Below are 20,732 nucleotides of genomic sequence, written 5' to 3' on the forward strand. Positions count from 1 at the left end.
ATAGTCACGTTTCCGAATTATATTTTTTGTTTATTTCATTACAGAATTTTGTTCTCGATAAATCAATGATCATTGGAAGACAGGGAAGGGGGACATCGAACGATCTGTATCTGATAATCGTAGAATTTTTGTTCTCTCGGAAATATGGAGAAAGAATTTATCGAATACGAAGAAATTGGTCTATAGGAAAAAGCAAAGACATCGAAATTCGATCGTTCATCAAATCAAACGATATCCTTAGATATCTTTTTTTCTTTAATATTTTCTCTTTCTCTTGCGATCCTTGATTAGAACTGTTCTTCGTATTGTTTGGGGATATATTTCGTAGCAATAAATTTTATTTTTAGGAAGAAAGTTTAAGAAGATAGATAAAACTTGTGATATTATTAGTATAACAATTAAATGGATATTTCAATATTTGAAAAAATATCATTTAATTTTTAATAATACGATTATTAATAAACATATTATATTAAATAGATAGATTTTATTGTAATATTATATAATTATTAATATAAGTATCGTAAAACGTGTGTTAGGGTTTCTCATATAAAAATGTTTGTCAGCAATGTGTCAAGGTAGGAATAATACAAATGTTATATCAATCTTCTTCTTTCATTCAAGATTTTTTTGTTTGGCTCTTCAGTCAGTTAAAATCTACACCGGCTCGACAAAATTTGCGGATTAACCGAGCGAAAGAAACGAGATAGCTCGACCAGAATAGACGTCGCGACGTCGCCCACGACTTCGTGATCAATTTAGGAGGAGTTGGAAATGTTCAAATGAAAAGAAAAGCAATCCTTATGAAAGAGGAAGAAGAAGTAGAAGAAGAAATCAGAAGGAAAGAAAGAGAGAGTGAAACGGAAAAATAAATACAAACGAAACGTACAAGATTTATAATACCTTTTCGATTCGACAGCTGCAACGTACTAAACTGGAAGATAAAAATAATTTCATTCCTTCTATCTCTCATCTCTCTTTCTCTCTCTCCTAACTTAACTTCTTTTCTTTTTTTCCTTTCATTTTTATAGATTATACTCGCTCGCACAACGAGAAACGTAAAGCTTTTGGGCTGATATTTATGCACTTGGGATTTGTCTTGATCCTCCTCCTAAGCTCTCCCTTGTTGTCAGACGATCTTTTCGTAAATGTAGTATGCTGTTTGAAGATATTATTATTGGGATATAAAGAAGAACGTCTATCGGGTGGAAATCGTAATCTTTTTTCATATCGAATTAATGAATTTTTTTCGTATAATATTTCAAAACGCGCGTCGTCTCGTCATTTGTAATATTTATTTGTTGATTTATGCAACGATTTGATAGAATAATTTTATGAAAGAAATTAGTATTTTTTCTTTTTTACAAATTAATCAATTCTACATTAGAGTACGATTTTATTTCGGATTACTTTTTAGAAAATAACTTTTTGTGAATATTTATTCATACGCGTGTCATAGTCAATGCGTATTTTGTGTATTTTATCAATTTTGTTATATTTGTATGTTTGTATATGCAAAAGTTTGATTAATTAATTCAATCAAAATTTATATATAAGAAATTCATTCGATGATAAACTTTCAGTCGATTTATTTATACAACGAATAGAATTTTAATTATTGTTATAATAATTTTATTTATAAACACCTTTACGTTGAGAAAAGTATAACATTTTGGTGAACATTTTACTGCGACCTTATTCGTCTAGGATTATCGATATATGTAGACGGAAATGCTGGTAAAAGACATCGTACATGGCACAAAATCAAGGAAAGTTTTGCCTTGGAGTGGGTGTTCGATATTTCATCGATTCTGTCACCACATTTGTAGGTATCTCTCGGTTCGATTCACCAAGTCATCTTTAAATTATTATCCCTAGCTGAAAATTGTCATCTTTTTGGAGAGAAATTCCTGTTTCCTCGTCCGTTCCTTTCTTTTTTCTTTCTCTCTTTTTGCTTTTTTTCGTGAAATAGCCATCAAATTTGTCATACTTAAGCTTTTCCATTGTAATTACCAATTCGGTTCGGGTAATTTCGCGATCGTTCGTACGAGAATTTACATAATTTTACAAAATACCCGCCGACAGGCAATTTAAATCGCTTATCGCCGTAAAATTTGCCGATTTTTTATTACTTTTCTTGTTTTTCTTTTTTTTTTTCATCCACGATTGCCCGATTATCGCTTCGAACAAGAAGACCGGCACTTAATATCGATTATATTCCCCACATCGTTTCAAACTTAATGTTACAGTTTTTCTTTTCTTTTTAGTATTCTTTTTTTTTTAGAAGCCTTTCGGTAAAAATTCCGTACTGAAAAGTTGGCAACACGTGTAAAGAATCACGAAATTAAGGATAAAAAATAAAATTTATATTCAAGTAATTAAAACGTTCGACGTGTAACGGGGATCTTGATTCGTCGCTATAATAAAAAGGGGATAATAAAATGTAATCAAAAATCCAAGTAGGTTATGCGATTCATTGAACTAAAGGGACGTTGAGGAATTCGAAAGGGGAAGGGTTGCTGATCGTGCATTCCTATTTATTACAAGCTATTAAAATGCACTCGACAAACTACTAATCGTGTAAATTAACCCAAAATAATTCGAAAATATTTCTAAAGTTTACTATAATGTTTCTCCACAAAAATATTCGATATGAAAGTAATTTTTATAAAAAAAAAAAAATTATTTATATATTAACAATGAGGGTAGAAATTTTTCGAAGTGAACAATAAAAAATTAAATAAAATATTTATCTTTAATTACGATATATTATATATATATATGATTAATAAAAGGGAAAAAAAAAGACGAAGTTACATTTTTTTAGGTGAAAATAAATAAGATTGTTAAAAAAAAAGTAAAGAAAGGAAGGAATTAGAAGTTTATTTAGGTTCGTGTATTTTTTTATCTTTCCTTTTGTTTTTTTATCGGGATACCATAATTACACGAAGGATTGACCGTGAAAACACGTGGCGAGGTCAGAGAACGATCGGGATTGGCTCATCGGCTTCCCCTACGCAAGCTCAAACTCCTTCAGCGCGCGTCTCTTCTTTTCTCCGATCCACCTCGATGAAATCCAGTCGACGTTCGGCAACGGGTCTCTCTTCTTGCCTTTCGTGAACCCTTTTTGATCGTACCCGTAGTTAATAAAGTCAAAACTTTTCAAAAGAATCTTACCCGCGAACAAAACGCGACCTCGTGTTATTTTCTTTCCATTTTTTTTCCATTTTTTTTTTTTTGTATTTACTCTGATACCAAGTGCGATCTTCCCAAGGTTTTTTTTCTGTTTCACGTTTATCTTCTCCTCTTCCTCGAGATCATATTTCGATCATTATTTTATTATTGTATTTTATATAGAAATTATTTGGTTGAAATATATATATATGTATATTTAAAAGGTTTAGGTAAACGAACAAAAAAATCTATTTATAGGTTTTAATTTAATGTTTAAGTGATCTTAGGACAGAACGAATGAATAAATTTCTGTCGTTTGCAACAAATTTTGTTTTATTTTATTTTGTATAAATATAGACAATTACAAGATTTTATTAATTATTTCTAATACAGTTGAAATATTGAATAATGGATCAAATTTATTGAAAGATCTATAAATCATGTAATTAATGTTTTCTAGGATGAAACGAGTCAATGATTTTTGTCACCTAGAAATTATATTTTATCTTATCGAAGAATCTATAAATCTATTTATAAATATTATCTATGATAGAACAAGTCAATGATTTTTGTTTAACAATTTGTATAATTACAAAAATTGTATTAATTATTTTTAAATATTCTTCAAATATTGAACAATGAATGAAATTTGTTGAAGGATCTATAAATCATTTGATTAATATTTTCTATAATAAAACGAGTCAATAAAAAATCATTTGAAAATCGCGAATCGATTAAAAATTATTCCCAAAAATATTAGAAATTAAAAAACAAAAAAACAGAAAAATCGATAATTGATGTGCAATCGCACGTAACGTCGATTTAAAAATAAAAATAAAAATAAAAAGAAAAAAAGAAAAAACCAAAGGAAAATAATAAATAGTCCGATAAAGATGGTTGACATAATCTCACGAGACGGGAGATGATCGCGTAAAACGTTTCCCAGTCACGGATCGTTTCCTTCGCAATATTTCGTTGGTAGAGAAAATCAAATACATGGATAAGGGTTGTAAGTAGAAAGAAGAAAACATCTTTTCATTTTCTTGTTTTTTTTTTGTTCATTTCCTAACTTTCTTCCTTCCTTCCTTCTTTCCATTCTTTCTTCCTTTCGTTCTTACTTCTTTTAACGCGCGCAGATCTAAGCGTGTCTCGTCCCTTTTCTGATCCTCCATTTCCTCTCATTCTATTGTTTTCCTTGCTTTTACTAGAATGTATGACCATCCGAGCGGATGAAAACGAGAAACTTGCCACAAAAAATACTATTTCAAGCTATCATAGACTGTAATAACATTTACGTTATTTCCTGAAAACAGAAATAATAAATGAACCTACATTTACTTACTTATTGTTAGTAGCAGTAGTAGCATACACAACTTCCTTATTTCATTTTTATTGGAAATAATATTTTTACATAGAAATAAAATTATTTTATTTTATATATATTAAAATTCTATTCTCTTTCACATGTTTTTTTCGATAATAAATAATTTAATAATAAATTAATAATACACAACTTTTTCTAATACAATTTTATCAACATCAAATATAAACGAACTTCATATTATAGAAATATAATTTTACGAATAAATATATTCATTTCAAAATTATATAACATTTATTATAACAATTAATTTATAAGATATCGAGAGAATAAAAATAATAAATGTTATTAGTCCGTCCTAAATAAATAAATTTCTTTTAGATAAGAACTATATCACGATCACGTGAATGACATAGTGTTTACAAGAAATAAAATATCGTTGAACAAGAGTGATAGTACTGATATAAAATTAGAATATCGGAATAAAAGATCTCGAGGAGGAAATCGAGGTGGAAAAAAAAAACAAAAAATCGGAAAAAAAAGATCGATCGAGTTGGAACAATGTGTCACGAGAAAGAGGATTGTTGTAAGGGATGAAGGCTCGTGGACGTGTTAGAAGGGATGTTGTCGTGCAAAGTCCCGCTTTTGAGGACAGCGGGCTTGCAACTTCCGGTGAACTTGGTGAACAATCTTTTTCAGGAGAGTGCGAGGGCGTTGCGTGTTTGCCAGCTCGCGAGGGGGTCAAAGGGATCGACGGTGACCCTAATCGAGATCCCAGGTTCGATTTAATAGTTGATCCTTATCATTTAATTTCAAACTCGTATCCATTCGCAATAATAGAAATTGAAATCGACCAAAATTAATTCAATTTAAATGAAATAATAATATATATATTATTTTAAAATAAATCAATAGAATTTATTTGTAATAATATAATATTTTTAAATCTTATATCAATAAAGTAGAATGCATAATAAATTGTTTAAAATAATATTATCTTTCGATGTGTTAAATCTCTCTGCAATATATATATATATTTATTTCTTTTTTAAAGAAACATTTAAAATAATGTGTATTTTGTATAAATAATTAAAACAAATACTACATTATTTAATTATACGAATATTATTTTTTAATGTATATTAAATTTCTTTTCCAAGAACTGAACAACACTTTAATTAAAACATCGAATATAACACGCATAATGTATTTGCATACATTTTTTAAAAACACGTTTGGTTTCGTATAAAAATGTTATTCTCGATGTAATACTAATTAAATAAGTATGTAAAATACTATTATTTTATTTGCATTACTTATCGAATAAAAAAAAAGAATCATTGTATAATGACCATCGACGAATGTAATAATACGTCAAAAGTGCCGACAAAAATCTCGTTAGAATTCAAAAGAGGTCCTCGAAACGTGTCGGTCGAGTTTCGAAAGAATTATGTTAATCGCCTAGCACGAGGTTTTGTCCGTAATACGCGTCGTATATTCGCTCTCGTTACGAAGAAAAGAAAGTCACATCGTTATGATAACGAAGCAGTCACGTGTAAACGAGAATTCGCGATGTTTCGTGTTCGTCTTGCGTAAAGATCTTATTTTTTCATCTACTTTTACAAAAGAGAGAGAAATTTTGTTCTTAGAACGTGTACAAATATAAATATATATTATACATATATCACCAGGTATACTATAAAACAACATTACTATCCTGAAAGTGGTTGGGGTTGGGTCATCGTTGTTACCGGTGTAATGGTGCAGATTCTTGCTACGGGAATTCATGGTGCTGTTGGTGCCTGGTTGATTCTTGATGGAACAAAACGATTTCGGCAACCCTTACTTAATGTAGGTATGTTATCCTTGAAAGATCTCATGTATACAAAGTTCAACAAATATTTCCTGAACACTCATACAAATATCTATAAAACCAAAACTATAAATTTGTTAAACTCTTCTTTACAATGTTTCTATATCGGTCTTACAATTAGCAATTCGTATACATTCATCTATTTCTCTTTTATTTCATTCATATTCTAATATATTTGCTATATATATCAGTAATGTTAATACGTTATTAATATCAAGCCTGTAAGAGTACGTAATAATTTATATTTTATTCAATAATTTTAGTTTCAATCATTGTGTATAAGTAATACATTTTAATATGCCCCTGTAATTATATTTCTTATGTTACATGCATTCATACTTAGCCTATCGTAGGGGTATACAAATCACTAATAATATAACACTTTATGCTCCGTCGATAATTATGATAATAATAATTGTTATCATCTATTAATTGCATTTTCCGTGCCCCTACGATAAGCAAAGTATCTATAGATGCATATAATAAAAAGCAATATTATTAAATAATATTGCTAATAATATAAAATATATTGAAATAATAAACCAAATTATTCGATATCTCATACAATAATCAGCAAATAATGAATAAATATTAAAATTAAGTTAAAGAAAAAATAAAAATAAATAAGTTTTAAACAAATATATATTATTACACAGAGACCATTAGACTTTCTCCTAAAGTAAAATATCAAAACTTTCTTACGAAGGTTAAGTTCACAGTTGAAGAAAGTGACGCTAAAAGTCATTGTCCCAAGAAGATTAAACTATTCTCATTCCCTTCCATCCCTCTCTCTCTCTCTCTCTCCCCCTACTCTTTCATGAATACACTTGCCAAAGAGATTCCTTATAAACCCTTAGGAAACTTGGTGTGCATCCTGTTACTCCTAGTTGGCACAAGAAACATTCTTAGAGGATCGGTTCGTTGACCCTCACGTAAAAATTTTCAACTACTCTCCCTCTCATTCGACTAATTGTAAGCTTTAAGCAACCAAACTTAAATGCATATTCCTTTTTCTCCTTTCTTTCTTTCCTTGCAAAAAAAAAAGAGAGAGAGAGAGAGAAGAAAATGAGATGAAACTATTCGAATATACACTGATTATTTTCGATAAAGGATCTCGATTTTTACCAGTGGACAAACAGGAGAAAAAGGAAATAAGAGAGGGGAAGAGTATTTTGTTTTGAACGTTTTCCTGCGAATTCATAAAGCCTAATTCACCCTTCTCCTATACTCTCGGTAACATTTTCCTCCTCCCTTTTATCCTCGGCCCACCCCACCGCCCTAACCCACTAAAGAAACTATTTCTTACTTTACGCGTTATATCTCCGGACAGAATCGAAGTATCAACCGTACAGTTCTTTTTCTTCGTTTCTTTTCTTTTTTTTTTTTCTATTCCTCATGCCTCTCTATCGAGAGGGGTTAGTAGTAAAAAGTGGTGAGTAAAAGAAATGCAAATGCTTCGTGATAAAAGTCCGATAGAATAAAGGAGAACATATTCTCGATATGATATCTTCATGGGTCCGACATGTTTTTCAGTTTCTATTTCCGTCTATCTCTATATCTCTCTGTTATTACTCCTTTGTTTTTATCCTATTTATATGTATATGAATTTTTTGTTTTTCAATTTAGTATAAATTATATTATCATAATTTTTTCCGATTTTTTAGATAAAAAATATCGGAGTATTCATAACTATATCATTTGACTTTAAATTTGAATCTTATAAGATAGTACTGTAATTTCAGTATTTTCAATTTTTTAATAAATTATTTTTAACGTTTCAAATATAATCCTCAAAATATTTGACACTTTATCGTCATATTGTTTAATATTAAATATTATTTAAATGATGTTCCGTGAAAGTATGACAAAATCTTGACGCAACCTTTTAAAAATCACGATAAAAATTTGCACCCCTCTGTATGCTAGACTCAGAACTTTTCAGCCCTCTTACACGTAGAAAAACTACCCTTCTTTTATATATATATATATTAAATATATAAAATATTTTATAAAATATATAAAATATCTTTAAAATAAAAAATCTTTTATATATATATATATATATAAAACACTTGTATGTATTCCATATACGAAATAGAATGACCGATCGTTTTGGCCAATTCATCGACGAAAAATCGAATTCATCTTCACTTGAACTGATTTCTTCATCGTATTTTATACTTATTGGACTAACTTCGAAAATAATATTCCTATTACAACGATTGTCGAGTTCAAACTATCGTCGAAGAAGCTTATATAACAATGCATGTAAATGACGTATTTAAGATTGTTGTTTTGCACTCATATTATTTGTTGATGTGTTAAACCGAGTGATAACAGAAAATAACCTCTCGAGTACAAAGAATTATTACTTTTACAAAAAAACAATAAGAAAATTATAATCGTACAAAATAAATAAAAACAGGTATCTAACAATACACGTGATCGATATTTACGAGTATTATTTAAGATACATAAAAATCATAAATCGCAACACGTTGGCTCTCGATACAAATATTTCCTCTCGATGACCCTTACCCTAACTTTTCTTTCTCTTTCTTCGAAGAAAAGAAAAAGTCAAAGAGAACTGTCCAAGGTTATATAACTAATGTTAATAAAGTACATTAGCTCAGAGAAGAAACATTAATTTTTAACGTTGATCTTCCGTAAAGAAAAAAAGGGAACAAAAAAGATCAAGAAGATTTTCTTTTTTTATTATACCCTTCGTATTATTACTTTATCTTCATACTGCGTTGATTATCTACGGTATTATTAATAAAAGAACTCCCAACCATGAATTTGATCGATGAGCGAGCGACCTCATCATATTGGCGCTTCGAGACGAAAGAGAAAAATTTATTATACCAAACTTGATACCACTTCTCAAATAATCGTCATATAGATTCGTATAATTATATAGGATGAACCGTAGGTATTGCAGGTATTATTAAAAATCAATCATACTTATTCAAAATTCCTAAGACTCGTTTTATTTTGAATTTAAAATTACGAACTCTTGGAACTATCTACTAATCATCCTGTATTTAACTTTTAAATTCGTAACGTTTAAATACGAAAAAAACGTCTCTTTTTTTCTTTTTTATCATTGATAAAACGAAACAGCTTTTCAAATAACCTAATAAAAATTCTACAATTTTATTTCACGATCTATTCGTATTTGAATCGATCCTGCTTCTTACATTAGAACAACTTGACACGTTCGATCTTTACGACCGTTTTGAGAATAAAAAATAAAATCTATTCTCCGTTTGAAAAAAAGATAAGAAAAGAAAAGAAAATATGAATCAAAGGAACCTCCTTGCTATTAAGAACACGAACGCGTAGGTGGACGGATTAGAAATAAGAACAAGAGAAAAAGAATGAGGGAGAGAGAGAGATAACACAATAATCGTTAGACACACCGGCCTCTTAAACTGATACGATATAGTAAATGGGAAAAGTCGAAGCAAGTTGCCAGGAAGTCGTCATAAAAATCGAACTTGTTTCCAATTTCGTGTGTCTATACGCAAGTACGTTGTTGAAACACGTGCTCGTATTGTGAATGGCTGACATTTTTATTGGCATCGTATATTCTACATGTTTTTCTTACACATTTGAATTTTTCATTCACGAGCAACGTAGATCAATTGATCTACTCGATCGTACGTTACGGCGAATTTTCAAATTTGCATTTAGGTTTTTTTCTTTTCTAACTGATTGTGAGAGATAAGTACAAGTAAGTGCGGGCGTGTGTGTGTGTGTGTGTTGTATTTTTTTTTTGTTTTTCATATAAATTTATATCTATGTAGATCGAGGTTGAATTAATTTTGGACTCCCACGTCTAGCTAAGTCTTCAAATATTTTTGAATATATATATATATATTCTCTGATAAATAGATCGACCCAAAGTATATATGTAATATGATGACGGAGAATACTGAAGTAGCTCAGAGTTGAACATCCGAAAGAAATAGCTTTCGATGTGTTTGACATCGAGAAAGTCGAACTTTGTTGAAAAACATACTCGAAAACATCTGTAATTCATCGATTTTTCTAAACTTTCCTATACGGACAAATTTTATATTTCTATTATTTTTATCTTATTAATATTGTAAATTATTTTCCTAAAAATATATATAATTTATCATCACAATTTAAATTTGAAAAATCATCAAATTTTCCAAAATTCTCTACAATTTTATATTTATTTTTTCATTTTATTGGCTTATATAATATATGATTTGAAATTATGTTTAATAATGATCAATTAAAATAACGTTTTCTAGGAATGAAATTTGCAAATCTTGGATTTCTTAAATGTCCTTTGAAAAAAAAACTTTACATAAATTTGTAAATTTTATTTCACGTATTAAAAGTGATTTGTCATGTTTAACGATGAACAAATTTTTAAGAACACGTACTAACGAAATTGCATTTCTTTTTTTTTAGGATGGCTCGGTGCAATGTCCACTGGCGTAGCCTTGCTGGTGTCACCCGTAACGATAGCCTTTTGTAGAAGAAAAAGTACCAGAGTTACGGCCGTTTTGGGTGGCCTCGTTACGGCACTCGGATGCCTCTTCACGTCCTTCGCCTCGCAATTTCATCAATTGTTCTTCAGCTATGGTACCATGGTGGGTGAGTGAGTAAAAGAATCGTATCCTAAACTAGTACAAAAAAAAAAAACAATAAGCCTCCTATTGTAATTTTCCAACGAGTCTATTAAAACAAATGATACGCTTAAGTAATTAAAATATTCAAAACATTTAATTGAAATAATTTCAATCTCAATTTAAAAAAGGAATAGTTCGCAACATTTGTTAAAACCCTCTTTCTTTCTTTTTTTTTTCTTGTTTTTTTAACAGGCATAGGTGTGAGTATGACAAGAGATTGCAGTACACTAATGGTAGCACAATATTTCAAACGAAAAAGAGAACTAGTTGAAATCTTCATCGTTTCTGGAAGTGGTTTGGGTATAGCAGTCATGTCAGCCTTTATAAAAGGCACCATTAGGTGAATTGCTTTTCTTCTTTCTAATACACTTATCTAAATAATAAAAAAATCAGATTAAATAGAAAGCTAGCTAGCTAGATAGATAGATAGATAGATAGATAGATAAATGTTCACGATTGTTACAGCAAAATAGGTTGGCGACTGGGTCTTCAAGCGGTGACAGGTGTTGTCTTCCTTACGTTCATTTTAGGAACATTTTATCGTAGTGCTTCGCTTTATCATCCTCAACGTCGAGCAATATTACATTTGAAGAATCAAAAGAGAAAGATTAAGGATAAAAACAAAACCGACGACAGACCACCGTTCTTTGATTTTAGCACGCTCAAAAGTAAAACCGTGAGAATATTATTGGTCTCAACAGGAATATCAGCTTTCGGGATTAACACGCCGATATTTTATCTGGTTAACATTAATTTTTATAGTTATTGCAAATTCTTCAGGTAAACAAGGTAATAATAATTGGTTCTTATTTCTCTTTTTTTTGTATGTAGGCTCATCAAGCGGAAGAGGAAGGACTCGGTGACACCGTTGTATTACTCCAAGCTTATCTCGGATTGGCTTGGACCCTTGGCTGCGTTGCCTTTGGTCTTTTGGTCGTTCATCGAAACGTCGAGTGCAGAATTGCAAGGCAATACCTTACGCAAGCCGCTGTATTCGTATGCGGGCTTTGCATTCTTGCTCTTACCGCCGTTCAAGGAAATTATCACGGATACGTTATGTTCACATGGATTTACGGTAAATTTCGGAATTCTTAACGTCATCGTTAGAATCTTAAAAATATCGTATAACGGAATACATTTTGAGAATACATTCAATCGTAAACCCAGAAAAATTCATCTTTCGTAATCCTTTTTTGTCGAGTGGAATACTTCACTCGAATGAGCAGTTTTTACAGATCAGTGAATAAAATTCGTTATTATCGTTGATAATCCTTCCATCCTTCCTACCGTCCTCTTCTTACCATCCTTTCTTCCATCTGGTAGCCCTAATAGGGACCACTTGGAATCCATTTACGAGCAATAAAATGGTAATCTTCTTCTTTCAGGCATCTTTTGTGGTGGCTATCATTACAGTCTTAAGATGTATACGTACGAGAGAGTAAGAGCCAGGAATTTTGCCAGAACTTGGGGATTCGTGCAATGTTCTCAGGCTATACCCATTGCTATTGGTGTGCCAATTTCTGGTAATAATCAAAATTAGCTGAAATGTCTAATTTTCTTTATAAAAGATATTTATTATTACACAAATTTAAATACAAAATTGGTTGTGTCCCGAAAAGTTCGTACCTATATTAATAAATATATAAATTCAATGAATATTTTTAAATATAATATAAAAACTTTTCGGATAAGCCAATGCGTTTGCTATTAAATTTCTTGTAGAGTTCGTGACTGGTTTTTATTTGAAATTTTTTTAACAAATTGGTATAAGCTTTTTGAATAACCGCAATACATTTGAATAAAATAACTGTAATCGTTTTCTGTTTTTTAGGATACATAAATGACGGTTGCGGTGGTAAAGCAGGTTATTACTTCAGCTCGACTTGCGTTTTAGTCGGTAGTTTCACTTTATTCTTCATAGATCTTCATAGACGAAATTTATCAAAACACAAGCATACCAGAGCAAATGGTAGCAAGCATTTATGCGTTCTTGGTAATTGTCCTCAACAACGGAGACCGTCATTCAGTCATGAACAAGAAAATGATGGTACGCACGTGGCAGCTGCTGGTGCAGCTGCTGCTGCTCTTGTCCTTGGAGCTGAACTTGGACCGACACCCGGTAAACATGTTAATCAAATTAATCCAAATTAAAAATGTCAAAAATAATATACAAAAGAATCTTTATTAATTAACAAATTATTTGCTATTAATTGATCCAATTTTATACAAAAAGTTATCAACTATCAATGATCTCAAATTGAATAAATTCTTTCTTGAATTTTGTGCTAATAAAAAAAAAACATTTCCAAATTATCGCAAAAACGATTAATTAAACAATTTCAATTACGAAATTATTAGGTGACATGATAGACGCATTGGGAGCAGAAAAACCAGAACTTACGTGTATATCCGAGGAAGGTATAGCCGATATGGATCTGCCGGATAATCTTCTAGAAGATTTAGATTACATCGGTGACTGTATAACCTCGTGCAACAAGGTAGAAAACTACCTCATGCTTTCTGAATTTGAGAACAATCTTATCGCAGAAATGCCGATTATTATGGGCCGGCGAGGTCGCAGGTGGTCCTTGGCACGGTCGAAGGCTGGTCAAACAACAACTGCAACAGCTTGTAGCGGCCAACAACAAGCAACGAGTAGTACTAATGCAGTGGCAGGAAACTCACCAATCCAGGAGGAAGATAGGAACGATACGAACGTCAAGTGGCACCTTGGAAGTCAGCCTACCAACACTAATAGTCGAACGATTACGGTCATCGACGAAGCCAGTACGTAATTTCGACGACTAAAGAATATCGTACGAAACAGAAAAAGAAAAAACAAGAAAAAAAAGAAAAAAAAATAAAATAAAATAAAAAAGAAAAAAGATGAGAAAAAGGAAAAAGAAGAGAAAAAGGAAGAGGAACAAAGAAACGTTATCCTGTAAAGGGAAAAGATAATTTAGTTATAATGACACGGGAACGAATCTTTTGTATAAGATAATTTCGGTTCGTATATATTAATAATAATAATAATAATAATAATAATAATAATAATAATAATAATTAAAGGAATAATCTACTCTAGACGAAAACAGAATATACAAAAAGAGTAGTAGAATTTTGTTATAAACTCAAATTTCAAACAATCTAACCGCAGCACTGCTTTTTCTGATATTTATATACGATAATTCGATAATAGATACTTCTTCTTCTTTTTTTATTTTTTTAGAACACTTTTACTTCTTGAAATTTCATATTAAGCGACAGAGAAAAGATAAAATATTAAAAAAAATAAATCTAATATAAAGTGATCGTCAAAAAATATCGGATCGCGACGAGATGGAATTAACGGCGTAATTTAAAAAGGACAATAACGTCGAGATTATCGACGAAAGGAACCACGGAAACACGCTCCGTCCATCATGGATTCAAAAAATGAAAGAAAAAAAGAAAAATAACACGACTCCTATCGACGTATATTAAAATACATAATTTCAGTTTTTGGAAAGATTGAGGACAATTTGTGAAAACTGATATTTAAAATAGAGAATAGCGCTTTTTAATACGTAGGCACGCTAGCTAAAGATTTTCAAACTAGTCTACGCGATCGAATGATCTACGCGATTATAATATTTATAAAATATAAATAATATATAGTAATATTGATAATATTGTGTTCTATAATAAAACGTGATTATATAAATATTGGGTCGTTCTGAAAATAATTTCGTTTTTCAATCTGAGTTCTCGTTATATCTAACCTAACGATAAATTTCGAAATCATTTTACTTTTAGGCAAGGGACACTTCAGACGTTATTAAAATCATTCTTGTTTCCATACGCCAAGTAGTTTGTTTTTGTCATCATATTAAAAATAAAAAATCAAAGTCAGCATTTTCGTAATATTTTGCTTTTACATTAAAAGGGTAATAATGATTTCTTATGGAAAACAAAATTTGAAGAAGGATGATTTAGTTGTTTTAAGTGAGCGCCAAGGTTAAAATAGCTTTTGGAAATTTCATTCGGAGTCATATTCGACCGTCCATAATCATTCAAAACGCCTTAGATTTTAAATCATAAAAAAATCGTCTTTTTGTTACCATTGAAAAAATGAAATTACTTCCCGGACAACCTAGTATATTATTCAGCAAAATGTAACGTGCACGTTCGCCAACAAATAGAATTGAACAACTCAGAGATGATAATAATTCGTATCTATTTATTTATCGCGATATATTTATAATTATAGTGTAAATATACATATATATATATATATATATACATTATATTAAAATATATACTATACAAATATAGGTGCCATTTATATATGTGTGGACGATTATGTACGTATTCGAATACAATTTAATGTCCAAAGTTGTTTAAATCATACAATTTCATGATTGAAAACAACTAAATAGATGTAGAAAATAAATAATTATATAACATTGTGTGTATGCAGGGTGATTACGCTAAAAATTTGTCCAGTTTTTTAAAATACGCTTACGCTGTAAACAATTTCAACGAAAATACTTAATAAATTAATTAGTTTTTTTAAGGTTTACTTTACAAAATTGTTAACTAAATAATTATTTTTTTTTTTTTATAATGATTATTATCTCTAATTTTTAAAATTTGTAGAAAAGAAGTTTGAAAACATCACGTAATTTCTTGAACATGTTTTCCGATTATCGATAAAACTTTCAGCGTCATCTACCGATAAAACGTACAACTTAAAACATAAATTTGCGCCCCTGATAATAATATCCGTCTACAGAATTTCCATACAAATGATTTTGGTATTTCATATAATCCTTAAACTATTTCAATTTGTTTTCTTTTTTATAATAAAATATGACAACTCGCGTCGAAGAATTGTCATGCAAAATAATTTAAAAAAATAAAATAAATTAATTAGACATTGTATAAATATTTGATTGTATTTAAAAATAAAATATATATATAAAAAAAAAAATTAATCGTAATAGAAAAATCATTCAGAAGCACTGTAAAAACTTTATTACAAATTTATTTGTCACAAAAAAATTTGTTTTCACATTGCAATGAAGATCGTCCCTCACTATTTTTTGTAATTTTCTTAAATATAACATTTGGTACAAGGAAAAAAAATTATAAGAAAAAATTATAAAAAAAAAGTACCGCATTATTTGTTATCGTCTATGCATGTTAATGTAAAATATTATCATATAAGGATTATTTCGAGATAAATTTAATGTATGTTTGACCGCGTAAATAGTTTAAATATTATCATAATTAGATAGTAATTTACGCAACGTGAATACAAGTATGACCTCAAAAATAAATATTATTTGACATTGTCTTTTACGATGACTTTAAAGCATCTACTTCCGTATTAACATTTTTACAAGCTAGACATAAACACAATACAAAAAAATAGTAATAAAAATAATTTAACTAAAAATTACGTAAATGTAAAGATTCGAAAAAGTTGAAAAACGAATTTCAACGGTTAGAAGTATTTTTGCCACATGTGATCATGCCGCGTTAGCGTAATGCAATAACGTTGTCACTAATGCGAATTAGTTCTTTTTAAAGGAAGACGGTTTAACATTGAAATTTTAACTTTCTCGTATTACATAGAAGGCGTTTTAATAATTACCTTCGCTGTTAACCTCGATAGTATTCGGAGAAAAATATAAATAAGAAGAAGAAGAATTACAAATCACGTGATTAACGATGGAAGCGTCAAATTTATCTCCCACACTTAAACAAAGAAGGAAATTCGAACTCATCAAAGAAACTAATACGAACAATCATCAGGACACATCATCCGTTAATAATAATAACTCCGATCTATGTACAATAGGTAAAAGAAGTACTTCTATTAATCAGAAAATTCAGACATTAGTGAACCATTCTAAAGAGTCCATCGACAAGTGTTTCTTGCAAGAAGAAGAAATGGATATTATCGATTTAAACCATACCTCCAGGTTAGATCATTTTCAAACATTTTATTTTTGTGATTTTGCTGTTTTTTTGTTGTTGTTTTTTTTTTGAATATAAGTCTAATTTTATATAAACTGTTTATTTTGTTTTTATTTAATTCTTTTTTTCTTATTCTTATTATATTTTAATATATTTTCTAGCGTTCGAAGAAAAAATAATACTACGATAAATAAAACTATATTGAAGATAATATATATTAATGTGTTGATCTTTACTCTCAGTGCATGTTTCTTACCGTAAGTCAAATATATTCAAAATATATTACGTGGGTTGATATATCGTATGAATATACAGAGTCTTTCACCTAACTTGAGCACCTTAAATATATCGCTTATTTTTTATGATAGAAAAAATGTCAGAAGGAAAAAAATATTCTGTTCGAAGGCTCCAATACGGAGATGGGCCGAAATTATTTCTCAAGGTCGTTTTTTTCCAGATTTTAAGGTCATCATATTTTTTTTAAATGGGACTATATATTTTCACTACGCTAGTCTTACAGCTTATAAAAAACCAAATTCAATGAAGTGCAACATGTTGACCTTCAGATTATCTTTACTGAAAAAATTGTGAAAAGTTTGTCAGGAACTTCAGTACGCGCTCGGAGGACGGTAATGAAGAAACAAATGCAATCAACGTGTAAGACACTCAACAAGCAAAAAATCTTCTCATGTACAAGAGACAATATTTCACAATTTTCTCGATAAAAGTCATCTGAAGGTCAACATGTTGCACATCGTTGGATTTGGTTTTTTATAGGCTGTAAGACTAGCGTAGTGAAAATATGTAGTCCCATTTAAAAAAAATATGATGACCTTGAAATCTCGAAAAAAACGACCTTTTCTATCATAAAAAATAAGCGATATATTTAAGGTGCTCAAGTTAGGTGAAAGACCCTGTATTATAATTATTAATTTTATAACATATTATGATTAATATTATAAATAAAATATATTACGATATATATTATTATAATCTAAGGAAAAAATATATAAAATATACAAAAATTGTACAAGATATTAATTTATATCATAGATTATTCTTTTCAATATACTTGGATCACGCAAAATTAAACTTCATATACATATCTGAGACAGCTTATTATTTTCCTGAGATAAGTATTTTCTGTCAATCTATGAACTTGATCGCCTTTTTTGGTAAGTTTTATATTTAATATCGGGTACATATGAATATTTTTATTTAACTAAAGTAATTTTGTATTTTTGTTTATTATCAGGCTGTCTCGGTTTATATCTGAGAAATCGGATATTAGTTCAATTTATTCAAGATAGAGGAGAAAATATAATTAATAAAAACCTAAAAAATATATCTAATATCTGTAGTGTACTTATAATAATAGATATCAGTATAATTGGAAATTTTCCAGTATTTGGAATCACCAATATAATACACGCTATCGCTGTAGCTTTATATTTATTTAGTGTCACCTGGTATACAATTATTGAGGTTAGTTTTGTGTTTTTAATAAATATTATTTTCAAATTTATTTAATTATGACCTTGAATTTGGTCATTTTCTTTAACGAATTTATAAATAAATTTGACTTTAAATTAAATTTCATTTGGAGAAGTATTTTTTTATATATTCTCCCTAATGTTTTCTGAAAACGAAAAATATTTATCTTTAGATATATTAGAATACTTATTATTTTAATTACTTCTTGAAGAAAGATACTAAAAGCACATGTAGTAAAATTATCTCGTTAAATATTAATTGGCATAAGAGTTACATAAATTATCATGTTTTTCATCTTCTTTTTATCTTTTTACAGACCAAATTTACTCAACAAATGATCGGTACTGTATCCGATATTTATATTTATTACATACGAGTTATCATAAACATAATATTATTAATATGTCTATTTATATTTTTAATACCTGGTTACATTGCAACACTACAATTCGAAGGTTTACAAATAATTTTTTAAAAAATCTTTATTATGCATTACTCGACCATTAAATGATTGTCTTTTTTTAGGTACCGATAAGAGAAATTGGGGCCGAAATGACGGTGGTTGGTTGATGCATACTCTAAGTGTTATTGCAGAATGGTGTCACTCATTATTTTTCGGTATATTCATATTTTCTTTCATTTATGAATTACATGCAATACGTTTCGAGATGCCTGTAATTAAGGTAAACAAATATCTAACTAAACTAACTGCCCTATTAATCGTTAGAATTATTATCAATAAAATCAATTATATTGGCAGATAACTTATTCCGACCAGAAAAAATGAAGAATTTAAATTCTGAAATATTACAAGATACGATTGTTCGATAATAATCGATTTAACGATAATAATAAGATTACATAATTAACATTAGAATTATTGACATTGAATGTAAATATATTTCAATTAAAATCGATCAACATGTATTGTCGTTAATGACATTTATTATGCAAGGATAAAATAACTTTTGTTCAAATTTTTTTTATTTGTTTATTTTAATTCGACATTAATTTAGAAAAAATAAATAAAACATTATTCAAAAAAATAGTAATGATCATTCACTTTACTTTAAACAATACTTTTGATTGATTTTGATAGTTTTAGTGGTTAAATAATATAAAATTATTTATATATACTTCTAACGTGCAATGCAACTAATATATTGTGACGTTCCGCCACGCATATCTTCCTTAAATTTTTAGCAGTAAAGTACAATTAATTATAAGAGACATTATTCTAGTGATTTACGTAAAGGACAACAGAAACCATTTTTAGTAATAAATATAGAAATTGACGGAAACAATTGCAGCAGTAATATAAATAAAAGATTAACTAATTACACCCATTTTACTAATAATGAACGAATAATAATTATTCTTGAAACAAGGTTGATTTCATTAATAAACACATCATTCGAAAATATGAAAGCAATAACAGTATATCACTAGAAGATTACTTAAGAACTCAACAAACTTTACGTGATCCCTGCCCTTAACCATTGTCTGTCAGCACGTGCTAAAATAAAGAAACTGCAGGACATGCGGCTGAGAGGATCGGAGAACGTTGAAATCGGAAGACAAATGGTTCGAGACCGTCAACGTTCTCCTATCGTCACAGAAACATAATTGTGAACCATGAGATCTTGCGAGACATAGGCACCGGAGCGCATTTATTTAATAAAGAATTCTTATTTAAAACCCTCGCCATACGAAAACTTTGAAACCATATGATACCGCCTATGCCGGGTCATTCGAAACCCAACGATAAATTAACGATAGCACTTTAATCCGACCGAGTAATAAGAATTGTTTACCTTCAGGAATATGTCTGTTATATGAGCCTTTCTCAGAACAGAGATGATAAAGTAAACTAACCATCATTCGACCGATAGAATATATTCTAAATAATCTTGACTTAAAAGAAACGCGTAGAATATTCTCGAATGATCTAAAAGGAAATGCGTAAAATGTTCTCGAATAATTTAAATGTGAACTTTCGAAAACTCGAAACAATCAACTAAGAAATACTAAAGAAATTATTATTAATCGTGATTTCTCGACATCTAAGAAAATGCGGGCGACAAAAATTAACCTGAGGGAGGAAATATAAAAATATTATTAAAAAGTAATAAGTTAGGATTCGAATATTGAGGAAGAAAGGGTTATGAATTGTTGTAAGAACGAAATTATAGATTTGTTACAAAAATGAACTAACCAATGCACTATAAAACGTTGT

General features: G+C 29.4%; 2 protein-coding genes and 1 long non-coding RNA gene across 3 annotated transcripts in view; all 3 read left to right on the plus strand.

Moving 5' to 3' along the window:
• Positions 1-13,916, plus strand: part of LOC122524141 — a 30,120-nt gene extending 16,204 nt beyond the window's left edge. The window contains exons 2-8 of the mRNA XM_043646237.1: positions 10,818-11,003; positions 11,231-11,378; positions 11,504-11,780; positions 11,870-12,113; positions 12,424-12,561; positions 12,870-13,157; positions 13,397-13,916. Of these exons, the coding sequence (XP_043502172.1) occupies positions 10,818-11,003; positions 11,231-11,378; positions 11,504-11,780; positions 11,870-12,113; positions 12,424-12,561; positions 12,870-13,157; positions 13,397-13,833 (1,718 nt within the window). The 3' untranslated portion in view covers positions 13,834-13,916. The remainder of the gene's footprint in view (positions 1-10,817; positions 11,004-11,230; positions 11,379-11,503; positions 11,781-11,869; positions 12,114-12,423; positions 12,562-12,869; positions 13,158-13,396) is intronic.
• A 6-nt stretch (positions 13,917-13,922) lies between these two features.
• Positions 13,923-14,306, plus strand: LOC122524143. The gene is made up of 2 exons (XR_006305475.1): positions 13,923-14,044; positions 14,268-14,306. It is a non-coding gene; the product is annotated as an uncharacterized LOC122524143 (long non-coding RNA).
• Positions 14,307-18,101: 3,795 nt separating this feature from the next.
• On the plus strand, positions 18,102-19,335 carry LOC122524324. The gene is made up of 5 exons (XM_043646493.1): positions 18,102-18,177; positions 18,258-18,487; positions 18,813-18,951; positions 19,022-19,179; positions 19,257-19,335. The coding sequence occupies exons 1-5, from the start codon at positions 18,156-18,158 to the stop codon at positions 19,281-19,283; spliced, it is 576 nt and encodes a 191-aa protein (XP_043502428.1). The 5' UTR covers positions 18,102-18,155; the 3' UTR covers positions 19,284-19,335.
• Positions 19,336-20,732: the final 1,397 nt, after the last annotated feature.

Source organism: Polistes fuscatus, unplaced genomic scaffold (assembly GCF_010416935.1).
Source record: "Polistes fuscatus isolate 324 unplaced genomic scaffold, CU_Pfus_HIC Scaffold7, whole genome shotgun sequence".
Classification (NCBI taxonomy): domain Eukaryota; kingdom Metazoa; phylum Arthropoda; class Insecta; order Hymenoptera; family Vespidae; genus Polistes; species Polistes fuscatus.

Bases quoted from the DNA above. Each gene is read 5' to 3' on its own strand.
- LOC122524324 (XM_043646493.1), top strand. From the start codon at position 18,156: ATGAACTTGATCGCCTTTTTTG. The intron at 18,488-18,812 runs GTTAGTTTTGTG...ATCTTTTTACAG, and splicing joins CCTGGTATACAATTATTGAG to ACCAAATTTACTCAACAAAT. The intron at 18,952-19,021 runs GTTTACAAATAA...GTCTTTTTTTAG, and splicing joins TGCAACACTACAATTCGAAG to GTACCGATAAGAGAAATTGG.